The 21,718-nt window shown below is 37.4% G+C and overlaps 5 protein-coding genes across 6 annotated transcripts; 2 read left to right on the top strand and 3 right to left on the bottom strand.

The window, feature by feature from the left end:
• Positions 1-1,091: 1,091 nt before the first annotated feature.
• On the top strand, positions 1,092-5,974 carry LOC130994898 (type IV inositol polyphosphate 5-phosphatase 3-like). Its single transcript, XM_057920026.1, has 12 exons — positions 1,092-1,371; positions 1,682-1,787; positions 1,900-1,977; positions 2,158-2,229; positions 2,651-2,723; positions 2,802-2,906; positions 3,112-3,955; positions 4,176-4,360; positions 4,540-4,648; positions 4,910-5,052; positions 5,259-5,493; positions 5,660-5,974. Exons 1-12 carry the CDS (start codon positions 1,345-1,347, stop codon positions 5,681-5,683), a joined length of 2,001 nt encoding a protein of 666 aa, XP_057776009.1. The 5' UTR covers positions 1,092-1,344; the 3' UTR covers positions 5,684-5,974.
• Positions 5,975-6,151: 177 nt separating this feature from the next.
• On the top strand, positions 6,152-6,924 carry LOC130994904 (uncharacterized). The gene has a single exon (XM_057920039.1). The coding sequence runs from the start codon at positions 6,401-6,403 to the stop codon at positions 6,779-6,781; it is 381 nt and encodes a 126-aa protein (XP_057776022.1). The 5' UTR covers positions 6,152-6,400; the 3' UTR covers positions 6,782-6,924.
• Positions 6,925-8,672: 1,748 nt separating this feature from the next.
• Positions 8,673-12,136, bottom strand: LOC130994889 (DEAD-box ATP-dependent RNA helicase 39-like). The gene is given in 10 exon segments (XM_057920013.1): positions 8,673-9,243; positions 9,332-9,380; positions 9,463-9,592; positions 9,813-9,955; positions 10,071-10,211; positions 10,459-10,599; positions 10,704-10,865; positions 10,867-10,893; positions 10,977-11,072; positions 11,454-12,136. Coding segments are annotated over 10 exon segments (1,905 nt in total). The 5' UTR covers positions 11,997-12,136; the 3' UTR covers positions 8,673-8,770.
• Positions 12,137-13,033: 897 nt separating this feature from the next.
• Positions 13,034-15,188, bottom strand: LOC130994881 (uncharacterized). Its single transcript, XM_057920002.1, has 3 exons — positions 14,666-15,188; positions 14,026-14,190; positions 13,034-13,355 (listed from the first exon to the last, which is right to left on the bottom strand). Exons 1-3 carry the CDS (start codon positions 14,963-14,965, stop codon positions 13,257-13,259), a joined length of 564 nt encoding a protein of 187 aa, XP_057775985.1. The 5' UTR covers positions 14,966-15,188; the 3' UTR covers positions 13,034-13,256.
• Positions 15,189-15,957: 769 nt separating this feature from the next.
• LOC130994870 (uncharacterized protein At1g76660-like) lies at positions 15,958-20,560 on the bottom strand. Of its 2 annotated transcripts, XM_057919992.1 has the most exons (5): positions 20,302-20,530; positions 19,849-19,928; positions 19,178-19,339; positions 16,859-18,035; positions 15,958-16,540 (listed from the first exon to the last, which is right to left on the bottom strand). In XM_057919992.1, exons 3-5 carry the CDS (start codon positions 19,229-19,231, stop codon positions 16,335-16,337), a joined length of 1,437 nt encoding a protein of 478 aa, XP_057775975.1. In that variant the 5' UTR covers positions 19,232-19,339; positions 19,849-19,928; positions 20,302-20,530; the 3' UTR covers positions 15,958-16,334. The 2 variants fall into 2 exon arrangements, with proteins under 2 accessions (XP_057775975.1, XP_057775966.1); XM_057919983.1 differs by lacking the exon at positions 19,849-19,928 and having other exon boundaries at positions 20,302-20,560.
• Positions 20,561-21,718: the final 1,158 nt, after the last annotated feature.

Here is a 21,718-nt window from a genome sequence, read left to right as displayed (position 1 = left end):
CACACAAGTGTCGGCAGTCGCATATAATTTTATATAATACGATGTAAGGAACAAATATTTACAATAATTTGTGTAGTGAGTCACCCCCCTCACCTCTTATATATCGCCACGTAACTTATAAATTATGCACCAATCCGATTAAATTACTTATCCCTATAATGATTAAGTCAACCCCTCTATCCTTAGTCAATGTTCGAGCCACGACAAAACCAATGTGCAGTCGCTGAATCAGTGCCTGTCTGCCCGAGACCGCGCATGGAGAAAATGTGAGTATGAATTTTACAAAATATTTTTAAAATGAAATTCATTCTACAAAAATTAATTTTGATAATCTTTAATCAAATTATTAAAAAAAGTTAATTACATATAAATTACTAAGCTTTCTAAAAAATCTTATTTTGTACTTCAATTTTAAGATATATATTAAAATTTTTAATTATTAATAATAATTTTTTCTTACTTTGTTCTCTCACCCATTTTCCGACCAAATTTAATGATGAAGTATTGTCTCAATCTTAATGTCCAATTCCATCAATTATTAAAACGATATCGGTTTGTTTGTAAAGATAGAAAAACAGGTGAGATAATATCATTTCAGATGACAACTACAACACTAAATTTTGTTGGAAAATGAGTGAGATAACAAAATAATAAACAAATAAATAAACACAAAACATTTATCCAAATTAATTTATTAAAGTTGACATAGTCGCGAAAAACGTAGATGTGGATTGGGGCGCCGATTATCTTAAACGATGTAATTGCAGATTTTTTTGCAAAAACTTTTTCGATAGCCATGCTAATTTTAATTTGACTTGAGATCAAAGAGAGAGAGAGAGAGAGATATATATATATATATATTGTATATTATACTTAAAATAATAATAATAATGCTATTAGAAAATAAATTAAATATTCAAACACATAATTTAACATTCAAATAAAATACTACATAAGAGTATAATCTAAGTTGATAATAATGTGATTAATACTTAAAGTTGAAGTGTGCCCTTGAGGTCTTGGGTTCAAGTCCATCATTATATGGTCTTTAAATTTCTTTATTTATTTATGTAATAATAATAATAATAAAAAAAAAAACTTAAAGTTGGAAGTCTCAAATTTGAGTCCATCATGTATATGGTAATTATTCCAAATTTAAAATAGAGTATACGTTGTGTGCATACGGTTGTTATAAACAGTGGAGGGAGAGTTGTGTCGACAGGACAACTACGGCGACGGCAGTTGACATCAATCCTCTCCCATTCTTCCCTCATTTTTCTCCTGCAACATTTACTCGCGTTTTTTTTCCTCATACAGTCCATTCCAAACTATACGCTACAGAGGATGCGAAGCAACCGCCAGCAGCAGCAGGTACCTACTGCCCATTATCCTTTCTTCCTCAACAATTTTCTGGTTTTCAAATTTTTTCTGCGTTTGCGAGGGTTTTCTAATTGCTCTGTAGATACTGCACCGAGTAGCTAGATTTCCACCTTATTAGTTGTTTGCACACACACATGCGGGTGTGTGTGATCGTGTGTGTGGAAATGGACGATAGATATTGAAGATGGCGGCGTGGAATCCACGCGGTGCCGCGTAGATCAGTCCATTTTTTGGATAAGTTTTCATCGTGATTTGCGGAGGTGTTTTTTTGAGCTGAAACATTGTGTTTCGGTTTTTGCAGCTATCCTGGCGGCGCGCGGTGCTGCGCAAGTGGCTGAACATAGCGACCAGCAACTCCGATTACTCCGCTGACAGCGACATCAGCTCTGACTCCGACTCCGAACAAGGTCCTTTTTCGTCATTTTAGATCCTCCTTTCTCTTTGGTCTATTTCATGCTTTTTTTGACTTTGTCAACTTTTTTTCCCCGAACTTTTTTTTTATTATTTTTATTCCTTCAGAAATTTGTGAGGGCATCAAGGAGTCCAGGTTCAAGAATGAAAAACATGATGATGTGATGTTTGATGCTAGTGGTACCGGTAAGTACTTTTTTCTTACTGAACTTCAGGGAAATATGGATTTTTTGAAGTCCATTTTTGGAGTGAATGTCTGTTTTGATGTAATTTAGGGTAATTTTCTTGAAGAATAATTATCTGTTCTTTCTTTCTTTATTGTTTTTCAATTGTGGTTACAGTGACTTTTTTTCCTTTTGTCCACAGAATTTTGTGATTGGCCCAAAGAATCCAGGTTCAAGAATGAAATAGCTGAAGAACTGAAGATTGATGATAATGGTATGGTATTTTTTCAATTTCTGAAAAATTATGTTAATGTTTGAAAGATGTGTGATGAATTTCAAGAATGAAAAAGCTGATGAACTGAGTCTGATGTTGGAAAAAGAGGTCTATTTGGATGAAATTTGGGGTCATTTTCTTGAAGCATAAGCATACTACTCTTCCCCTTTATCAGCAGATTTGTGTATCACATTGCACATATATAAGTATATATGATGGCAACAGCGTAATAAGAAAGTAAGCTTTATGCCATCGCTTCAATGGATATGGGTTGTCTCGTTTCAAAATTTCTGGTATCGAAGATTCAGCTGCTTAGGCTACTGTGGGATCTAGATTTTAGTGTGTTATGATATTCTGTTTCCGAAACCAATATTTGAGTTTGTGATTTTGTATCACTGCATGTGTCTGCTGCCGAACCCAGAGGCTCTTCCAAGGTTAAGACGGCGAAATTCAGAGACATTCAGAGCTCAGTACATTAACTCCAAGGAAATCAGGTAAATTTTTCTTGCACTTTCAAGATATATTGGTAAGGTAAGTAATTTATTTTAACGATCTTGTCTTCGTTTTACAAGGATATGCGCCGCCACCTGGAATGTTGGAGGACTTACTCCTGATGATGACCACAATTTTGATGGTTGGTTAGACATTGTTGAGCCTGCTGATATTTATGTGATCGGGTAAATTTAGTAATATTACTCGATAGAATTTTTGTTGTTTATAATCTTATGTATAGCATGTTAACCTATCCTATAAATTTCACACAGATGATATTAGATCCTTTCTCTTATCTTTAGCTGTCAGGTTAAGTGTTGTATCTTTATGATTGTTTCTGCATTATTCTTCAAGAAACCTTTGTCGACTTAAAGCTGCATTCGTCTATAGCTTTCAGGAGATCATCCCATTGAATGCTGGTAATATATTTGGAGCTGAAGATACCCGTCCTGTCCAAAAATGGGAAAACATCATTCGTGAAACTCTCAATCGAGTTCCACCAATGACTAGGTTCAAGAGCTATAGTGATCCTCCTACTCCATCGAGGTTTCAGCCACCTGAGGATGCCTTAGATGTAGAAGATGAAGTTGCACTAGAATCAGAAAGTGATATCGAGGAGGGAATCTACCCAGTGAATGAGGATTCATCTGGTTTTTGTGATGGAGGAACTGATTTTGTTTGTGAAGATGCCTCTTTCCCCGAAGACTCTGCTCATTTCGACAGAGCACTGGAAAAGGAGTCTCTGCAGTTGTCTTCCTCCAAAAAATTGGACAGATTGCACTGCTTAAAGATCGATGATTCTGAGGAAAACATCAAAGAGTCTAATGCTCAGTACACTAAGATATTATCCAAAACACTCAGTGGTACAGAAAAGATAGGCTTAAGCTGGCCGGAGCCACCACTTGATCTTTTAGGTCAGCGTATTTTGGAGAAGCCTAATTCCTTCGGTTCTGCTAAATCGTTCAAGACTCTAAAATCTTTCCAGAGATACAGCTCTTTCAAATCTAGCACAACAAATGAAAGTACATTGAAGTCCGACTTGAAATCACTGGCGGAAATTGACCTTGACTCCCTAATAAACCGGAAAAGAAGGCCAGCCTATGTTAGAATAGTGAGCAAGCAAATGGTTGGAATTTTTATTACAGTATGGGTGCGGAGGAGCTTGCGAAGATATATTCAAAACGTGAACGTGTCTGCTGTTGGTGTTGGTGTCATGGGATATATTGGCAATAAGGTTCTCTCTCTCTTCCAAACTTCCAATCGTTAGCATAATTTTATAGTAGAAAATGCAAAAGGGATTGTCTTCACATTTAAAAATGTTTAAGATTTTACTTCATTTTTTCGTTACAGTTTGTGTTTAACCAATTTTTTTATAATAACTTCTTCTCGCTTAGGTTATGCTCAGATTAATTTGTTTCTAAGCTTTATTTTGACTCCCTCCTTCTATCTGTCAGGGAGCGATATCAGTTAGTATGTCGGTGCATCAGACAGTCTTCTGTTTCGTTTGTACTCACTTAACAGCAGGAGAGAGAGAAGCAGATGCAGTCAAGAGAAATGCTGATGTGCATGAAATTCATAGACGAAGCCGTTTCAATTTTTGCTCTGCTATGGGGCTTCCTAGAAGGATATATGACCATGAGTAAGTATATGCTCCAACCCTCATGTTTTATTCTCGTTTTCACTAGTTTGTTCCGCGTGGTAATTTCTGCAGGTATACTAGTGAAACATGGACTGTTTTTTATGCACAGTGCTTTGAGTTTAGTGTGTGTGTCTGTCTTTTTTAATGCAAGCATGAAGGTAACATTTTTTCTGTTGCAGGAGAATTATCTGGCTTGGTGACCTTAACTATCGAATCAATTTGCCTTATGATCGAACGAGAGAACTAATATCCAAGAAGCACTGGTCCAAGTTACTTGAGCAGGATCAGGTCAGAAAACTTTAAAATTTCATTAGAAATGAGTCACATGAAGCATTGTTTGGTTCTCTTTGTTCATCTAAGTTAGGCTAAATAAAGCTTCTCGCGTGAATCTTGAGCACCTCGTGTACATATGATAGCGATAGTGAACACGATAAGTTCAGAAATTGATAGAAGAGGCAAGATTTAAATACCGAGTTTGAACTTGCAAAGGCAAATTTTACCCACCTTCCATTGGTACTACTAGGAAGCTGATTCATTATTCTTCTGCAGCTGGTGAGAGAGCTCAAGAAAGGCCGAGCATTTGATGGATGGTCGGAAGGCACCCTGAGCTTCGCTCCAACATACAAATATGAGTTAAATTCCGACACTTACATTGGTGAGGACGCAAAAGCTGGTAGAAGAACACCTGCATGGTATGCATTTTTCTTTTCCTTTTTCTTACTTAGTTTGGAGCCATATGTGAGTACAGTTGTGATCACATTGATTCTTGCTTCAACCTTTTTTTTCTCGTGCATTTCAATATGTTCAAAATTCAAATTGTGGGACTGTTTTTCTATAAACATGTATTATCTCATGCTGTATATAGAAGCTATAGCAGTCTGTTGTGTGTACTGTGCAGGTGCGACCGCGTCCTCTCCTTTGGGACGGGAATGAGGCTGGTCGACTACAGGAGATCTGAGATCAAACTATCCGACCACCGACCTGTGATGGCCTCCTACATGGTGGAAGTCGAAGTATTTTCTCACAAGAAGCTGCAACGAGCACTCACTTTCACTAATGCAGAAGTTGAAGAAGAGGATATTGTCACGGATGTGGGAGTTGATACTGGATTATGCATGCCAATACTAGAAGAGGTGAGTGGTTGGTTACTGGAGTAAATTTTGGTTTATAATCTTGGATTAGCCTTTGGACATGGCTGGTATGCAAGAATGGTGCGACATTTTGGTATTTCTTGATATTGCGCAAATGAGCATTATGCAGCATCGTTGGAATTGTTGATATGTTGGGTTATATATGCAGGACGAGTCATATTGGGAGCGTTGAAGCCATGGTCGAAGAGGCTACAAGTGACCCTTGATCTGGCGATGTTCGTCTCTTGTTCCCATTTTTTGTTTCTTTGCATTGATTTTAGGAGTCGGAGATGCCCTCTGCAGTCTTGAACATTTCTAAATACTATGAATATGATGGTAAAAAGAGTGAAGCTTTTGTTGCCAGCCTTTTACTAAAAATTTGTATATGTCAAGAGGCTTCAATGCAACTTGCTTGCATTCAAGATCCTCAAATACTGAATAATAGTTTTTGATTTTTAGTGCAATAACCTCCAAATTAATCTAATTTAATTTCCTAGTTGCTCTTTACGCCAAATGTTATCGATTATATACACTACCTAAACAATAATACACAAATTTTTATTTTTATTTTGGAAATTTTCGCCAACAAACACATTATTTTCTTAAATCAAAATAAATAAAATCTTACAAATATTAAATTACTAAATTATCCTTAAAAAAATTAAATCATAAAAGAGTAAAAATATTACTCCATGTGTATCATAATTTATAAGGATACACACTTTTGACCATAGATAAGAGATCTGTTATGGTCATAATTCACTGAATCCATGAACAGGTGAAAAACTAAATCCATCAAAAACCAAACCACACAACACAACAAATCCTCCAAACTCAACAACCCCATAATTCCTTAACCTCTCTCTATAAATAAACACACATACTTCCCCATCCCTATTTGAGCATCATCATGGCTAGACACATCTCCCTGAGAAACCACCAACTCAGCATTTCACACTTGGGATTTGGAGTTGCTAGTCTCATCCTGTGTGCATTGACTCTCTTCATGTGTGCCAGCCACTCGCACAGGCGATGGCGCAGGTGGAGATCTTGCTACGGCTATGGGAGCCACGATCCCGTCATCCAACTCAACCACGAAGAGATCATGGATTACCAGTTAGAAGGAGATGTGGAGCCGAGCGGTGAAGGCAGTCTGTGGAAGAAGAATATAATGATGGGAGGAAAGTGTCAGCTCCCCGACTTCTCCGGTGTGATTATCTACGACTCCACAGGGACCGTTGTCACCCCTGCCATAAACCAGACAGCTCTTCCTGCACTTACATGGAGATGATGGAGATTCCTACAGCTGTTTTCTTGTAAATCAAGATTAATTTCTCCTGTAATCTCAATGGAAAATTTCTATTCATCATAAGGGCTTGACTGTGCAGCACAGCACAATGGCCAATATAAACATCTCATCAACCCTTTCACAAATGAAACGTGGGCGTGTATCTTATATGCTTAATCATCGATATCAGCATAAACAAAAGATAGCTTCGGAAAGTTGGTGCTCGATTGCCAGAACAGAATGCAGGCAAGATTTCATTCAAACAATCAGAAACAACCAATCACATATCATTTAACAAACGCACCTACCCAAAAATGATTGACAAAGCCGTTGGTCATGAATTCTTGTTATAAACAGCTAACGGGTAGAAACAGGTGTCTGATAAAAATTTCTCTCCTTCATCAAACACTTAGTAAATTTCATCTTTCAAGCATTTCATCAAAAACTTGAGAAAATTTTCATCTTTCAAGCATTTAATCGAATACTTGAGTGACCTTTTACGCTCACGAGGAGTGTGAATACAGAGAGTTGAGAGTTAAATAATCAAAAAATTGGACAAACCATGACGCACCATAGTTGATAATTGTCTGTAAATCAGAGTAATTCAAAGAAGAAGTCAATTCCCTCTATCCAACAAGCAGAATGCATATATGAAACACAGGAGATTAATTAGTTTACGGAGTTTTTGGATGCTTTAATTTGGCGCAAGATTTCCTTCAAATTGTCATTACTCGTGGCAGTAACAAGATTAGGTTTGGCAGTTTTGAGCAAGTTTGTGGGTGAATTGCTCCCTCCTCCATGTCTCGATTCTTTTCCTCCTCTTTGACTCTGAAAATGCAGTGATAATTTGGTGGGAATTTTACAAATGGAAAAGGAGGGAATTCAAAGAATTTATATATGGCGGCGGACTCATCCCCGAAACAAATAATGTAGGATCATTTATATACATACTCCCTTACAAATACGAAAAGTATAAATATATATCAAAAGTTAGCTTTAGATTTTTCTTTGGCCAATGTTTATAATTATGATATGTTAGTTGAAAATAAAAGCGAATTAACAAGTATTCATGTTAGAGGTCATTTTTTTTGGCAAATATTGCTATTTCTTTTGTTGATGTAATGATCGGGAAGTCGGGATTTTTGTCTGGGCTAACAAGATATTATTCAACTGCAATTTAAGTTAATACAAAATTCCTTTTTCCCTCAAGAAAACAAGTATTTATGTTATTTCTAAGAAATTTGAATCAGTTAATTTTGATCATAATTAACTACGTTATTCCCATGCAAAAATGTTTTTTATTCTTCAAATTATCATTCCGGTGCACAATAACCTACAAAAACTATATTATAATTTTAGATAATTACTTTGGCACTAAGTTTGGTAGTAAAATAAGCGAGACAACAAAATAAGAAAAAAAAATGAATAATTGAATATTTTTATTATAAATTAAAATTGGTATGCAAAATGAGATTTTTTTTTTAAGTTCAATAATTCATGTGTAGTTAACCTTTTAAATTACTCCCTCTGTCCATTAACAATGTCCAGTTACTTTTGGACTCAGATTAAGAAAAATATAGTTAGTGTATAAAATGAGTTCGATCCATTGTTAGTAAGTATTTTAAATAATTAATTTTTTTATTAAAAAGAATATGAAACATTACTAATAGAACGCCTAATATTGTAATTGAGATAATACTAATAAGACGAAGGGAGTACTATCCTATGTAAGTATAAATTTATGATATTAGGCGTATGTACATGAAAAAAAGAAAATTAATATTCATATGCACGTTTCATTTTTATTTACATCACTAGAAGATTGCAAAAAACTATCACTATATATTTTGATATAGTGATTGATATATTTGACATCTCAATTCATAAATCAATATATCTCTTAACATTCTTTTTTATATATAGAAAAGGTGTTGCCCCATTCGTAGTAGATGAAGAAAAAGTAGCATACTGGGTTTGATAAACGATTAGATATCAAGCAGCCTTCACACTGCTCCGCCCCCTAAATCCTACAACGTTTAGCTTTGATGTTGATGCACCGCCTCCGCCTCCGCTTCCGCCTTTGCTTCTTCCACCTGAATTTTTCCTCCCACCAGATGACGTACCTCTCGAGCTGCTAGATCCCGAAGATTTTGATGTCCTGACGACCTTGACCACCTTCTTCTTAGGCTTGGAAATCATGGGAGCTTTTGTAGATTTGGAAAAAGAGCTTTTCTTGGCAACGCCACGAGCTTCGGTTTGAGGTTGAGGTTGAGCCTTCCTTTTCAAACTGGAGGTCATTTCCCTTTTCTCGTTTTGCCCCTTCTGCTGATTTATGTGCGACCTAGCAAGATCCCTTTTGATTCTATCAACGGAGAGGGATTCCAAGCTCTCGTTTTTCATTATTGCTTCCTCGATGCGGCTCGCCAGAATCAAATTCTTTCTGGCGATCAAACTTGTCACCTTCCCTATCAACACGAGAAATTATATCACCATATTGAACAAAAGCTCCAATGCATAACAGGGAAAATTTCAAGTTTGAATAATGCAAAGTACCTTTTGCTCCCATACGAGCAGTTCTTCCAGTGCGATGGAGATAATCGATCTACAAGGTCAAAAGCAAGAAGAATCAGATTATCAGGAAAGCAGTGCGTGGAAGAGGGGACAGTAAAGGACTCTTGGCTTACAGAATTCGAGGGGAAGTCGAACATAATGACATGGTCGACATCCAAGTCCAAACCCCTTGCAGCCAGATCTGTGCAGACTAAAGTGGGGCAATCTCCATCGTTGCTCTTAAACTTTTCCAGATTCTCAATCCTGCGTTGGACGCATATAACAACCATCATTTTAGACAGGAAAATTGTGAAAAGAAGTCCAAATCTAACAAGTCAATGTCCAAAGAGAAGCTCTCGGATTCAGATAACGAAAAGAAGGATATCAAGTATTTGATCTTCCAAGAGAAGAATTTGCAAATTTACACTTCCACATCGGGCACAAACTAAGAATGATAGTAATTGATAATCACATCTCATCTTACCTTTGTTCAGCTGGAACCTCTCCATGGTAATTGACCGTAGAGACTTGGTTTTCAGACAAAAAGTGATCCACAGCTCGACTGGAATTCAATGTATTGCAGAAAACCATCACTCTGTTCCCTTTTGCTAAACTTGGTTCAAGGACCTGTGATCCCATAACCACATTAACTAAATTGAAAGAATCGAGAATAGTTGTGTATATCATCTTGTTAAACTTCATGAAACATCAGAGTGATTAAAGCTTGAAGAAAGTACTGCACCTGTAATAAGGCTTCCAGCTTATTTTCAGAACCTGAGAGTTTAACGAAATCATGACGGGCAGAAGCAATCTTCTTATGGAGTGAAGAAGTACGTAGATGAGCAATTCCTTGAAATTCTTCGTCAACCAGCTTTTGCACTGCCTTCATAAATGAAATGCTTTGTTAAATCCAGCAGCAGTGAAGAAGCATCATGGAGGTACAAGAACCATCAGGCGAAGGGTTAAATTCTTTTAGAAGTCATAGTTTGCAAAATCAATACTAAAAAATAGCAATTCAATCACATTGAGAAGGAAGGCCAAAAATAAAATGACTTCGAAAATTTGGAGAAATAAAGTTCATATCTGCATTAGGTTTCACATTTATTTGATCACAAGTCTACTAAGCATACCGTAGTCATTGTTGCAGTTACTAATACTGTTTGAAATCCTAGACCATCAGGCTTAGACGCACGACTCCTTAGTGGAGCAAGAAATTTTCGGATGTCAGGGCCAAATCCATGATCAAACATGGTGTCAGCTTCATCCAACACCTACCAAGAGATTGAAACCTTCAACAAGCTGAGGAAATACAACAATCGGCAATACAAGTTGTTTATAAGAGTATGAAAGTGTAGTGAGATAGGAGGCTGATTACCAAATATCTGATGTCCCCATAAACCAAATTGCCTTCTTCTATATGTTGCAGAACCCGGCCAGGGGTCCCCACAACCATGTCAATCGGGCAGTTCAAGGAATCTTCTTGAGGCTTTATACGCCCACCACCACTTACCATGGTTGATCTGAATCGTGCATGGTGGACTAATGGACTTGGAAACACGGAACACCTAGACGTGCATTTGAACTTCATTGGTTGCATGGACATTGGTTATATCGTTAAGCCACAAAAGTGAGAAACAAAAAAACCAACCTGCTCACACAGCTCCCTCGTTGGGCACAGTACAACAGCCCGTGGGCGTCTGGGCTTCATCAGCATACCGTGCAAATCCTCGTCCCTTCTCAGCAACTAGAATTTTAACATGAAAATAAGGAGTTTCAGTACTTCAATTCCAGAGTTTCACGGTAAATTAGTTCATCTCCAAGTGTCAAAGGCACCCAAAGAACTAGGCAAGAACATAGTTCAACACTAGTAACACATCCATCACGTACACAGCAACATTAGCACAACTAATCAAGTGCCACCTTTTTTCTTCAAAGAAAAAAAATGGTAAATAGAGTTTCCGTTACAAATCTCCCAGAAAATGCTTAAGGTTAAAGGCAAACACATCCGCCCTAATTAAACCCAATTAGGGTTCAGCGATCCCCAATTAGGGTTTATTAATATTCAATTGTAGTTTATTAATCACAGAAAACAAAAATAACAAAAAATCCCACAATATGATTAAACCTGAACAAGAGGCAAAAGGTAAGCCAGAGTCTTGCCAGAGCCAGTGTGCGAGCCCAACACCACGCTTTTCCCATCCAAAACCGCGGGAATTCCAATACACTGAATCTCCGTCGGCTCCGTAATCCCCATCTCGCCCAACGCCGCCATCACTTCCACACTCAAACCCAGCTCCTCGAAACTCGAAGCCGTCTCCGCCGCTCCGCCCTTCTTCCTCCTCGAACCCTCACTTTCGGCAACACCATGTCTCACTTTCTGCGACGCCGCAGCCGTGGGTTTCGAAGGCTGGGGAGAGTCCTTGAGGTGCCGCTGCCTGAGTCGTTCCAGGAGAATCGAATGCTTCAAGGGTTGCAACGATTCCGCCTCTTCGACCGCCGGCGGTGCGGCGGGGGCGGCGGTGCAGAGTGGCCGGAATTTATGGAGGAGTACCCTGCGAGGAGGGCGGTGAGCGTGGAATGGTAGGGAGAAGTAAAGGGGGCGGTGGAAATAGAGGCATTTGGGTAGAGAGAGGAGAGAGGTGGAGAGTGCTTTTGCTGTTGTGCCCATTTCTGGTTTGTACGAAATCAGTAGGAAAGGGCCGATCTTTTTGTAGAATGAGTTTTTGGGGTTTTTGAAGCTGTGGGGTTTAGGGATGTGAGAGAGAGAGAGAGAGAGAGAGAGAGGAGATGAGAACTGCACACTGGAATTGGATGGATGATGTCGTTATGTCGCAGCCTAAAATTATTTCGTTTTTGTATTTTCTTAAAATCAATATTAGTAAAAAATAACCTCTTTGGATGTCCCAAATCAACCACCAAAAATAAATACTCCCTCCGATCCCGCTCTAAATGTCACCTTTCTTTTGGGCACGGAAATTAAGAAATGTGAATAAAGTAGATAAAGTGGATATAAAGTAAATAAAATGGGTTGGTGAAAATTATTTAAATATTATGAGAGAAAGTGAATTGCCAAAAAAAGTATGAGACATTTGGAGTGAGACGTCCCATTATGAAAAGTGGGACATTTGAAGTGAGATGGAGGGAGTACTTCATTATTTCGTTTTTGTATTTTCTTAAAATCAATATTAGTAAAAAATAACCTCTTTGGATGTCCCAAATCAAGCGCCAAAAATAAATACTTCATCTTCGGATGATAAGATGAGATCTGACACAGACGGATTTTATCTATGACTGTTGATCTCACAATTTTCAGTCGGATTCTTACCCCTTGCAATAGAAATGGGGGTTTATCTAGTGACTAGTAGTGTGCATCAAATGTAGAGTTACATAGTGACAATGTTATAAAGAATGAGCAATTTCTAAATTTTATTTCCAAAATATGTATAGATAGAGATGTTGGGTTATAAATTAGATCATATAAACTTTTGTATCATGTGTAGATGACTCTCAAACGCATTAGCACAAATCATTTACTGTGTGGTAGGAAATATTAAAAAAAAATTAATACAAGTATGTCATTTACTAGTATCACCTTATCACACAAAATAAACATCTTCATCAATAAGTACTGAGATTGCACATTCCAATCAAATGGAGTAACAAAATGAACCAATTATAAGGCTTAAGAAACGCTGTGACAATCAATTAATTAAAATAGCTGGAATAAATAGAGAACTAAACCAAAGAACATTTACACTTGAGCAGTAGTTGACAATATACTGAGAAAAAGAAACAAAAAATCTGAGGTTTATTTTTCCAGCAAAGAGTTCATCAAGATCTCCAAGCATTCAAATGTTGCAAGCTTCTTCACACGTTTGAGTGAATGCTTACACACTGCTGCATTTCTCCACAGTTAAAATGAAGTCTCTCACTTGTAAATCTCAGGCTTCAAGACACCAACATATGGCAAGTTCCTGTACTGCTCAGCAAAGTCGAGTCCGTAGCCCACAACAAAGTCATCTGGGCACTGCCGATACGTGAAAATACGTTAGTAAAATAATAATTCAAGACAGGTTGCTTAGCACAAGATTAGTAGCAACTGATTTGAGTTATAAAAGAAAAACAAGTATATTAATTCAATCTAAGACCAGTGAACCTAGATTTGACTCGGGAAGTAGTGGAAGATTATCCATCAAGGGTAGAATATCCAATGTTGGTAATACATCACCCCTGCAAGAGTTATTACTTTAATTGGATTGGATGAACTCAATCATGAATACTTTATTTGAATCTGAAATTCTGAATGGCTACAAATGAAGCTAGGGTGAAAGGCTTGGCTTCACTGAGTCCATGACTGGTGAATTGTGATGTTTTGCTAAGTTGGACCATGGCATGTTATAGATGATTGCAAAAGATAATATTAGGGAATGGTATCATAAACTATGTGACTAGAAAAGTTCTAGGAATCGGTGAAATAATGCATTTGAAACATTTTATATCACCACAACAATGAAATAAGAAGTTCTAGGAATTATTGAAATTAGTCCCTTTGTTAAAAGACATCATCTTCTCTTATGAATAAATCAAATATAGGCATCAAGCGTGGCATACAACTTATCGGGAAAATAGAAAGTGAAGAAACCATCTTCAAGATTCATACATAATCAGTAGTAGGGTGGCGTTGAGAGAGAGATCACCTCAAAGCCACGGTAATACTTCCCTTCACCAACAACTTGAAAGTGAACCTTTCGCCTTGCTGGTTTATCAAGAAGAGTGCAAACAGACACAGAAGAGGCACCCTCCGTTTTCATGTAATCAGTGAGGCAGGACAACGTGTTCCCTGTATCAACAATATCCTCAACCTAAGCAGCAAAGAAAACAATCAGAATAGACTTCTAGGTAAGCTGCATAAACCATAAAACGTGGAGGATTTACAAACTGATCTCATTAACCAACAATTGGAGACAACGCTGCTAATCGCTACAATAAAAGAAATGGAGGAAATCCCCATTTACAACCCTACAAAATCTTAAACCAATGCATACAGACACAGAATCCACAGGCTAATACAGGAACAAATTCCAATCTAATTGCCCCAAATATCATCAACATCTCCTCAGAGGAAAAGCACATAATGAACTAGGTATAATGGTGGTGGCATATTTCGTCGTATAAAACATACTAGTATATAAAGAAGGAAGAGCATGACATAAAACACGCGTAACTATAAATACTCTCTCAGTAAAATCGTCGAACACAATGAAGGCAACAAACAGCAAGCGGTTCAAACAGATTCGAAAACCCTAGCAAGAAGCGGAAAAACTTCACCACCCGTACCAGAATAACGTGCTTCCCTCGAACATCGACTTTCAGGCCGAAGGAGATCGTGGGGTGGCCATTGGAGACGGTACCCGACCCGTACGATTCGGCGCGCACGAAATCGACGGTGAGGGGCAGATGAATCTTCCGCACGAGGTCTGCCACGAAAAGAAAAGCTCCGGTGGCGACACCCACAACCGCCGGAGCAACCTCGGCGGCTTTGAAATCAGCGGTGATTGTGGATGCGAGTTCAGAAACCCTTTCGGAGATTTGTTGCTCCGTGAATAGGATTTTCTCAATGTGGTCGTTCAAATCCATTGACGTGAGGTAGAATGATGAATGCAGTCAAGGAAGAGTGTTATGGGGTTCTAGAAGCTGGGATAATTGCTAATTAAATATCAAACATTGGCCATTATTGTAAATTCGATTTAATTTTTGAACTGTTAAAATCAAAACTCATAGTAGTATTTTTTTTTTTTGGAGAATATCAAAACTCAAATTTTTAATTCGTAGGAATTGAGACTTGATTAAGTGACATGGTGCGACTCATCTAATTGGGCTCCTCTTTAACTATGTGTAAAGTTTGATTTCTCACTCATTGGGCATTGTTGCAAATTCATTTCAATTTTTTAACACAAAATCTCATGTACATTCGGGACGTACGGTACACTCGGGTTGTACCTGACCCGAACTTTAACTCGGATTTAATTTAATTGGACTATTCTATTCGAATGTCAAGTGTTAGTGTTATTTCGATATAGTGTTATTGTCATTTTCGAAATAGTGTTATTTGTAAAACAAAATAGGGGTAATGTTATTTTCGAAATAGTGTCATTTGTAAAAGAAAATAGTGTTAGTGTTATTTTCAAAATAGTGTCATTTGTAAAACAAAATAGTGTTAGTGTCATATCGTGTAAGTGTTAATGTCATTTCAAGAATAAATGAATCAAGATAGTCCAACTGAATTAGGATCTGGTTTGGGTACAATCCAAATGTATGGTACATCCGGGTGTACAAGAGACCACCTCATTTTTGAATTGTTGCAATCAAAAATCAAATTTTTATTCTAAAAAAAATCAAATTTTTAATTTGTAGTGTATTAGACACCTAAGATTTTTCAGCCGTTGATGAACTAACGTGGCACTCATCTCAACTGGGTTCGTACTTGATTATGTCTAAAGTTGGGTTTCTTACTCCACGTGATTAAATAAATCGTGCCACGTCAGTTAATAAAATTGTGCTCATATATGCAAACCACAAAAACACATGAAATAAAAATGCAACAAGAATTCTATCAGAAAAACATCAAGGGCTGAAATGAGTAGATACTAAACTGTATAGCAGTGAATAAAGATTTGTACAATCAAGAGGAGCTGACCTAATCAGACATGATCCCAAAATGTTGAGTGGGCACTACATATTACACAATTATATTTAAAGCCACTACTACCATTTTACAACCATGCACAAGTTTAAACATTTACTGATTTACATACAAAAAAACAGTCTCATCTTCCACTTAGCTCCAAACTAATCCTCAGGTGATCCATTCCCAGCATTTTCATGTGAAACATAGCCTCTCTAGGAGGCACATTACACGACAGACGCGACGCACGTTTGAGGAACACCCAACAAAAGTTCCTCACAGCTGCTCGTGCCACGGAAGGCAAGGCAGAGTAACCTAACCTTAACTTACTCTCCGGTAGCGCCCTTCTCTCAAGCTTGACACTCTCCTGTACTCAATCTCTGCATCAGAGTTTGATGCACCAAAATGATACTTACGCCCAATTCTGGAAGCACCCATCTTAGAGAATATGCTGTCGCCGTCACTCAGAGTGTGGTTACTGTGGAAGCTTCGTCCAGTATCCCCTAACCGCCTCTGTGGGACTTGATCTGAGACATGAGAAAAATTATTCTTATTGTCAGGGAAAGAGATACAAGGAAGACGGAGTGACAAGAAGTGAGTAGATTCAATCATCTGCAGAATAGATAGAGCTTAATATTATCAAGTATCAAGTCATTTTTTTCAATTTAATTTATAGGAAAGAGTAAAGCTATAAGAAGCCAATTTTCTAGTCAACCGATGAAAATTGACAGAATATAGCAATACGAAGATCACTCTATTTTTTATAAGAAGACCAACGTAAAAGAATTTCTAACAAGCTTAACTCAAGGTAAGAAGATTATGTAAATGGGAAACACATAATTCACCTTCAACATGATTATATGAAGCTGGAACCCCAATATGCACGCTACTTGAACGATTCAGTCGTACTTTACTGAGCTGTGGGCAAGGAAAATGTTCTTCCTTCTTCTCGGTTTCAAATACCTCTTTTCTGGGTGGAGTCGTAATACGTTCCTCCTCAGTAGGCTTGTTGGAAGCAAAAGGTGTTATGCTAAAAGAGTCGTCTAACACATCGGAGATCTCAACATAATTAGTTGTGGTGATGATTTCATCTGCACTGAACCCAAAAGATGCTCTGTAAGCTTCAAGTTCCTCAGCATCTGGTTTGCAAGTTTTGTTCTGACGATTCTGGTATCCATTTCCACCATTTGAATAAGCATCAGATTCCTTGGAAATACTTAGCCTACCACCAGAATTAGAAAAGGATGAATGGTCAAGGTAGAACTGAGCAAACGTCTCTGGGCAGAAGAAATTGGAATCTTGACGTGACTTGGAGGCTCCAGCAGCCTGGGCACCAAGAAACATGCCTGAGTCGGACTTTGCATACGGAGACCCTTCTGAAGGAATAGAGGGATCCCACTGAGAGGGGAACTCCCTTTCATTAAAGGATGACGATAAGCAATCACCGGATGTCCTTGAAATTGGTGATCTCAGCGTACTTGCAGGACTTCCCGGATAGAGTAAGTATGTTGATTGAAGATCATTTGCAGCAGGGTAGCCGTTCTTATCAGTGGTTTTGAATTTCGCAGATGATGAAAGGAAATGTGCGTAAGGCACATCTGGTGAAGATGGGGTTGTCAAATGTGCCAGCTCTGGCGGAGGAGTTAAAGGAGCTGTAGATGGCTCAGTTGTGAAAGTCGAGAATACGGGAGGAGAGACCAGTTGAGTCTCGTGAGCATATGGACCAGTGACAAACATAGTAGATGAAGGACCTCCAGGTGAATTGGCAGACAAGAAGCAGTTGGGCGACTGAGCTGTTGATGGGAGTCCAGAATTTGAGAACGATGCCGGTGAGGATGGTGGAGCTAAAAGAGACAAAGCAACGCCAGTAGCCTGATTGGGCAATCCACCACCTTGAGGCCCATTTGGCTGATTTGATATAGCATTGGCATCAGGGATGCGTGATGCAGGAACAATACGCTTTCCACCTTTTTGTGTCCTGAAGCAAGACAGTCCACCCAAACAACCTGCCCATCGTTTGCGCTGTCAATGTAATAAATCAGTATCATCAGATGTCCATTCAAACAAATGTTTGTAGACTGATACATAAATCTGAAATATGGAAGACAATAAGAGAAATAAGCCACAACAATAGGTCCCGATGGGTACTTTTTTACTTCAAGAATAGCTGAGACTACCTGAATGTTTTACTTAAAAAATAGAACTATTGTTGCACTTAATTTGAAATGACAAAATAACAAGTAAGCAGGTGTAAAAAGAAGATATCATGAGATCCAATCTCTAACGGTGTGCATGATGATTATTTGCTCCGACTTCCGAGACAACTATCAGCTTAACAAATACTCCCTCCGTCCACCAATTCAAGGCCTACTTGCCTTTTTGGGACGTCCACAAAAACAAGGCCTACCTATTTTTGGTAAGTTTTTATTCATTATTTAATCAAAAAAGTCAAAGATTCTTTACAAAAAAGTGGGACCCTTTCTCCACTCCACTAATAAAAATACACTTTTTCTTAAAAAGTGGGACCCTTTCTCCACTCATCTAATAAAAATACACTTTTTCTTAAAACCCGTGTTTTTTCCCCTAGGCCTTTAATTGGTGGACGGAGGGAGTAATTAGTTCTTTCCAACTTTAAGTTCAACTTCCCAAAAGGTATAGGAAGCCTGCCTTCAGAGGGCTGGATCACGGAAAGACACCTCAAAGGGACTGGAATATCCCCAAAACATAGAGGAAAAGTTGCATACCCGTAAAACACTCCAGAATCTATCATCTTACTGTGGCATAGATGATATTCTCAATCATATATACCATAAATATGCTCTAACTCATCAAAATTCTCAACAAATTTTTAAATTATGCATTTGAGCTAACAAAGAGACACTTTTGAACCTACTTTCTGCGCCTCTATGGAGTCCCATTAATATATTTGAATCATAACCAAAGGTCCAACGATATAAGATATACTAATTTTCTGGATTCTGGAATTATAAAGTGCGAACAAACAAGGGATGCTGCTAGCATCATCAAGAAAAATGGAATCCATGTGACATGGGAGATACCTCAACTAATAACATAGGAATCCTATACCTAATCGGGGACATATGGGCACAAGAAGCAACAGTGTAAATGGCAAATGAAGATGCATACGTTCATAATCAACATACCCGAGGCGATGGAGGTTGCTGTGGCTGCAGAAACCGGTTCTGCACTGATGCCATAACAAGCTATTCACTGGAGGACCGCACACCAAAATCTTTGCACTCTTTTCCACAGTAATGAGCCTGGCTTACTCAATATTCAAGCAAGGATGATATCCAATTCGCCTCCTGTTAGTCCAACGGAAATTTCATTTATAAGAAGTAAGAACAAATTCAAGAAACCAAATTTAGTGGAATTGATCCCCTGCCAAGACACCTCAGACATTATAGCAAACATGCACATTCCGTGTAGACATTCCTAGAATGCCAAGTCATAAATTTAATGGAAATGTGCCTAAAGATTTAAAGAGATCCTTGGTGATCAATTGCATTCCCAGAGAATTGGGGTCGAATAGTTCACATACATCAGCTGCGAAAAATGCCCTATGACAGGCTTAGGACATTCTATGAAATTACAAGATCTAACAAAACCTTCAAGCATGGACCAGTTAAAAGAAGTTAATTTTACTTCCTTAATCCTATCCAATTGCATGCACCGGAAAATCCATATACAAAATACAAGAAGAAAGCATAATTACATAATTAGTTACTATTTTCAGAATTGAATATTTTTCGGTCTTCTTTTTTGACAAAATTTTTCACACAAGTCATTCAGTTCAGAAGTTTCCAATTCTTGCCCTTCACGATTTGAAATTCCGAATGCTGTTTCATTGCCAGCTCTTCATCAAAATAATTAAATAATACTATTCCAATTCACCTGATATTAAAAGAAAATATGTTATTAACGAACACGAAAGTGACCCTAACCACACACACAAAAACGAGAAATGAAAAGGTAAATGCTGACTGCAGCTAGTGTGCTCTTACAGCAGAATTTTAAAGAAAATAAAAATGTTCAACAACCCTCGAAAAAAAATCTCACACACATCACATCATAACGCGGAGAATGAAACAAGGAAATTTAACAACATTAACAAATCACTCAGTTCCACGCACACAAAATAATCTTAAGTTACATACTAGACCACGAATTAAAAGCTACGAAAACCTAGCAAGCAAAACAGCTAAGAAATTACAAAAAATGAAAGAAGAAAACACGGAATAAAGAGCAACTGAAAAAATGGCGTTACCTGAAAGAAGAAGTATTCGCATCTCTGTGAGTTGGGCTGGTAGGAGAGAGCAAAGAGCGTGAAGATCCGTAGAAGTTGAGTGATAATGTAGCTAAGTAGAGAGGGAGAGGGAGAGGGGTTAATGGCGTATGAAAAGGAAAGAAAGCAAAGGGCCTAGATCTGATCAGTACTCTCTGGGTCGTTGATTGATTGAAGCGTTTGATAAAATTCCTATTTTTCTTCATATTTCTTTTCCTTTTATTATTTTTCTGTCACTGTTTTCTCTCTTTTTTTTGCCCCCCTTTTGGATAAAATTATGAAAAGGGAGAAAGGGAAATTGGAAACGTAACGGCGTCACTGTTTGAGTACGAGAATCTCTGTTATTTTGACTACAAATTAAACACACCCTTTAATAAATAAATAAAATATTGAATTTGCTATTTTATGGCCGTATAATTAATGGTGTTCTACAAAAAATATATCTTCAACTATTGTATATTCGTTTTTACTAGTAGTTTGCTACATCTATGTATTACAGATAGAAATTGTGTTTCTTTATTCATTTTTCCGATAAATTCGATATTTTGCTATTTTATCAGACATATGCCATGACCAAAGTGTCTTCATATTTAAATCAGATATATTTTGATTGGAAGAATTTATGGTGAACCTACTTGATACAAAACAAGTATATTATTATATCTATAGATATATTTATTATTGCATGTCCAGATACTATATATAGTATATAATAAACCTATACATATTCCTGTCAAAACAAAATTGTAGAATTTAATTTTGAAATAACAAAAATTGTAAAATTAATCTCACTTCGTCCGTATTTTTTGGGCATAGAGAATTTTCTTGGAGACATTCTATCAAACACATACGTATTTTACAATAATTAATTGATTTTGCAACATGTAATCAGAGCCGCCGTTTTGTATGTAAAATGGGAAAAATCATGCAAAAATAGTGGATAAAAAATTAATGAGTTAATATTACTGCAATGAATGGACTAGAGAGACCAATTAACAGATTTGTTATTCCTTTTAATATGGGGGAGTAGACATAATTAATACTCCACTTAGTTAATGTTGAAGTGATAAGTCTGTGAATTTAATCATTTGATAAGTCCCGTGTGAAATTGGAGCCTAGTTTTTATGTGCGAAAAGTAGCCTTGTTAATCAGTTTTTAAACAAAAAAACGAGGAGGGAGAGATAGAGCTTGTTACTTAGGAATGGCATATGCTCAACACAATTTGTTAGGATGTGTTGAATTGAGAATTTCCCCAATTTGTTTTGGATGATAAGTCTTGATTTATACGCTTCAAAAAAAATACACTTATGTTGTTATGGAGATTAATCTTATCTTATGAATTTTAGCTTTCCTTATGACCAATTCAATTTGAATAATCTCCGACCAATTTAATCAAACA

This window comes from Salvia miltiorrhiza, chromosome 1, assembly GCF_028751815.1.
Source record: "Salvia miltiorrhiza cultivar Shanhuang (shh) chromosome 1, IMPLAD_Smil_shh, whole genome shotgun sequence".
Lineage (NCBI taxonomy): Eukaryota > Viridiplantae > Streptophyta > Magnoliopsida > Lamiales > Lamiaceae > Salvia > Salvia miltiorrhiza.
This window is presented reverse-complemented; position numbering and strand designations above follow the sequence as displayed.

What these genes read in the sequence shown, in the direction of transcription:
- LOC130994898 (XM_057920026.1), top strand. Translation starts at nt 1,345, where the DNA reads ATGCGAAGCAACCGCCAGCAGCAGCAG. An exon ending in GTTTGATGCTAGTGGTACCG is followed by an intron (nt 1,978 to 2,157) that starts GTAAGTACTTTT and finishes TTTTGTCCACAG; the next exon opens with AATTTTGTGATTGGCCCAAA. An exon ending in ATTAACTCCAAGGAAATCAG is followed by an intron (nt 2,724 to 2,801) that starts GTAAATTTTTCT and finishes TCGTTTTACAAG; the next exon opens with GATATGCGCCGCCACCTGGA.
- LOC130994904 (XM_057920039.1), top strand. Translation starts at nt 6,401, where the DNA reads ATGGCTAGACACATCTCCCTGAGAAACCACCAACTCAGCATTTCACAC.
- LOC130994881 (XM_057920002.1), bottom strand. Translation starts at nt 14,965, where the DNA reads ATGGATTTGAACGACCACATTGAGAAAATCCTATTCACGGAGCAACAA. An exon ending in GAGGGAAGCACGTTATTCTG is followed by an intron (nt 14,191 to 14,665) that starts GTACGGGTGGTG and finishes TTTGCTGCTTAG; the next exon opens with GTTGAGGATATTGTTGATAC. An exon ending in AGTATTACCGTGGCTTTGAG is followed by an intron (nt 13,356 to 14,025) that starts GTGATCTCTCTC and finishes ACGTATCGGCAG; the next exon opens with TGCCCAGATGACTTTGTTGT.
- LOC130994870 (XM_057919983.1), bottom strand. Translation starts at nt 19,231, where the DNA reads ATGGCATCAGTGCAGAACCGGTTTCTGCAGCCACAGCAACCTCCATCG. An exon ending in AGCAACCTCCATCGCCTCGG is followed by an intron (nt 18,036 to 19,177) that starts GTATGTTGATTA and finishes TTACATTGACAG; the next exon opens with CGCAAACGATGGGCAGGTTG. An exon ending in TTCATATAATCATGTTGAAG is followed by an intron (nt 16,541 to 16,858) that starts GTGAATTATGTG and finishes CTCATGTCTCAG; the next exon opens with ATCAAGTCCCACAGAGGCGG.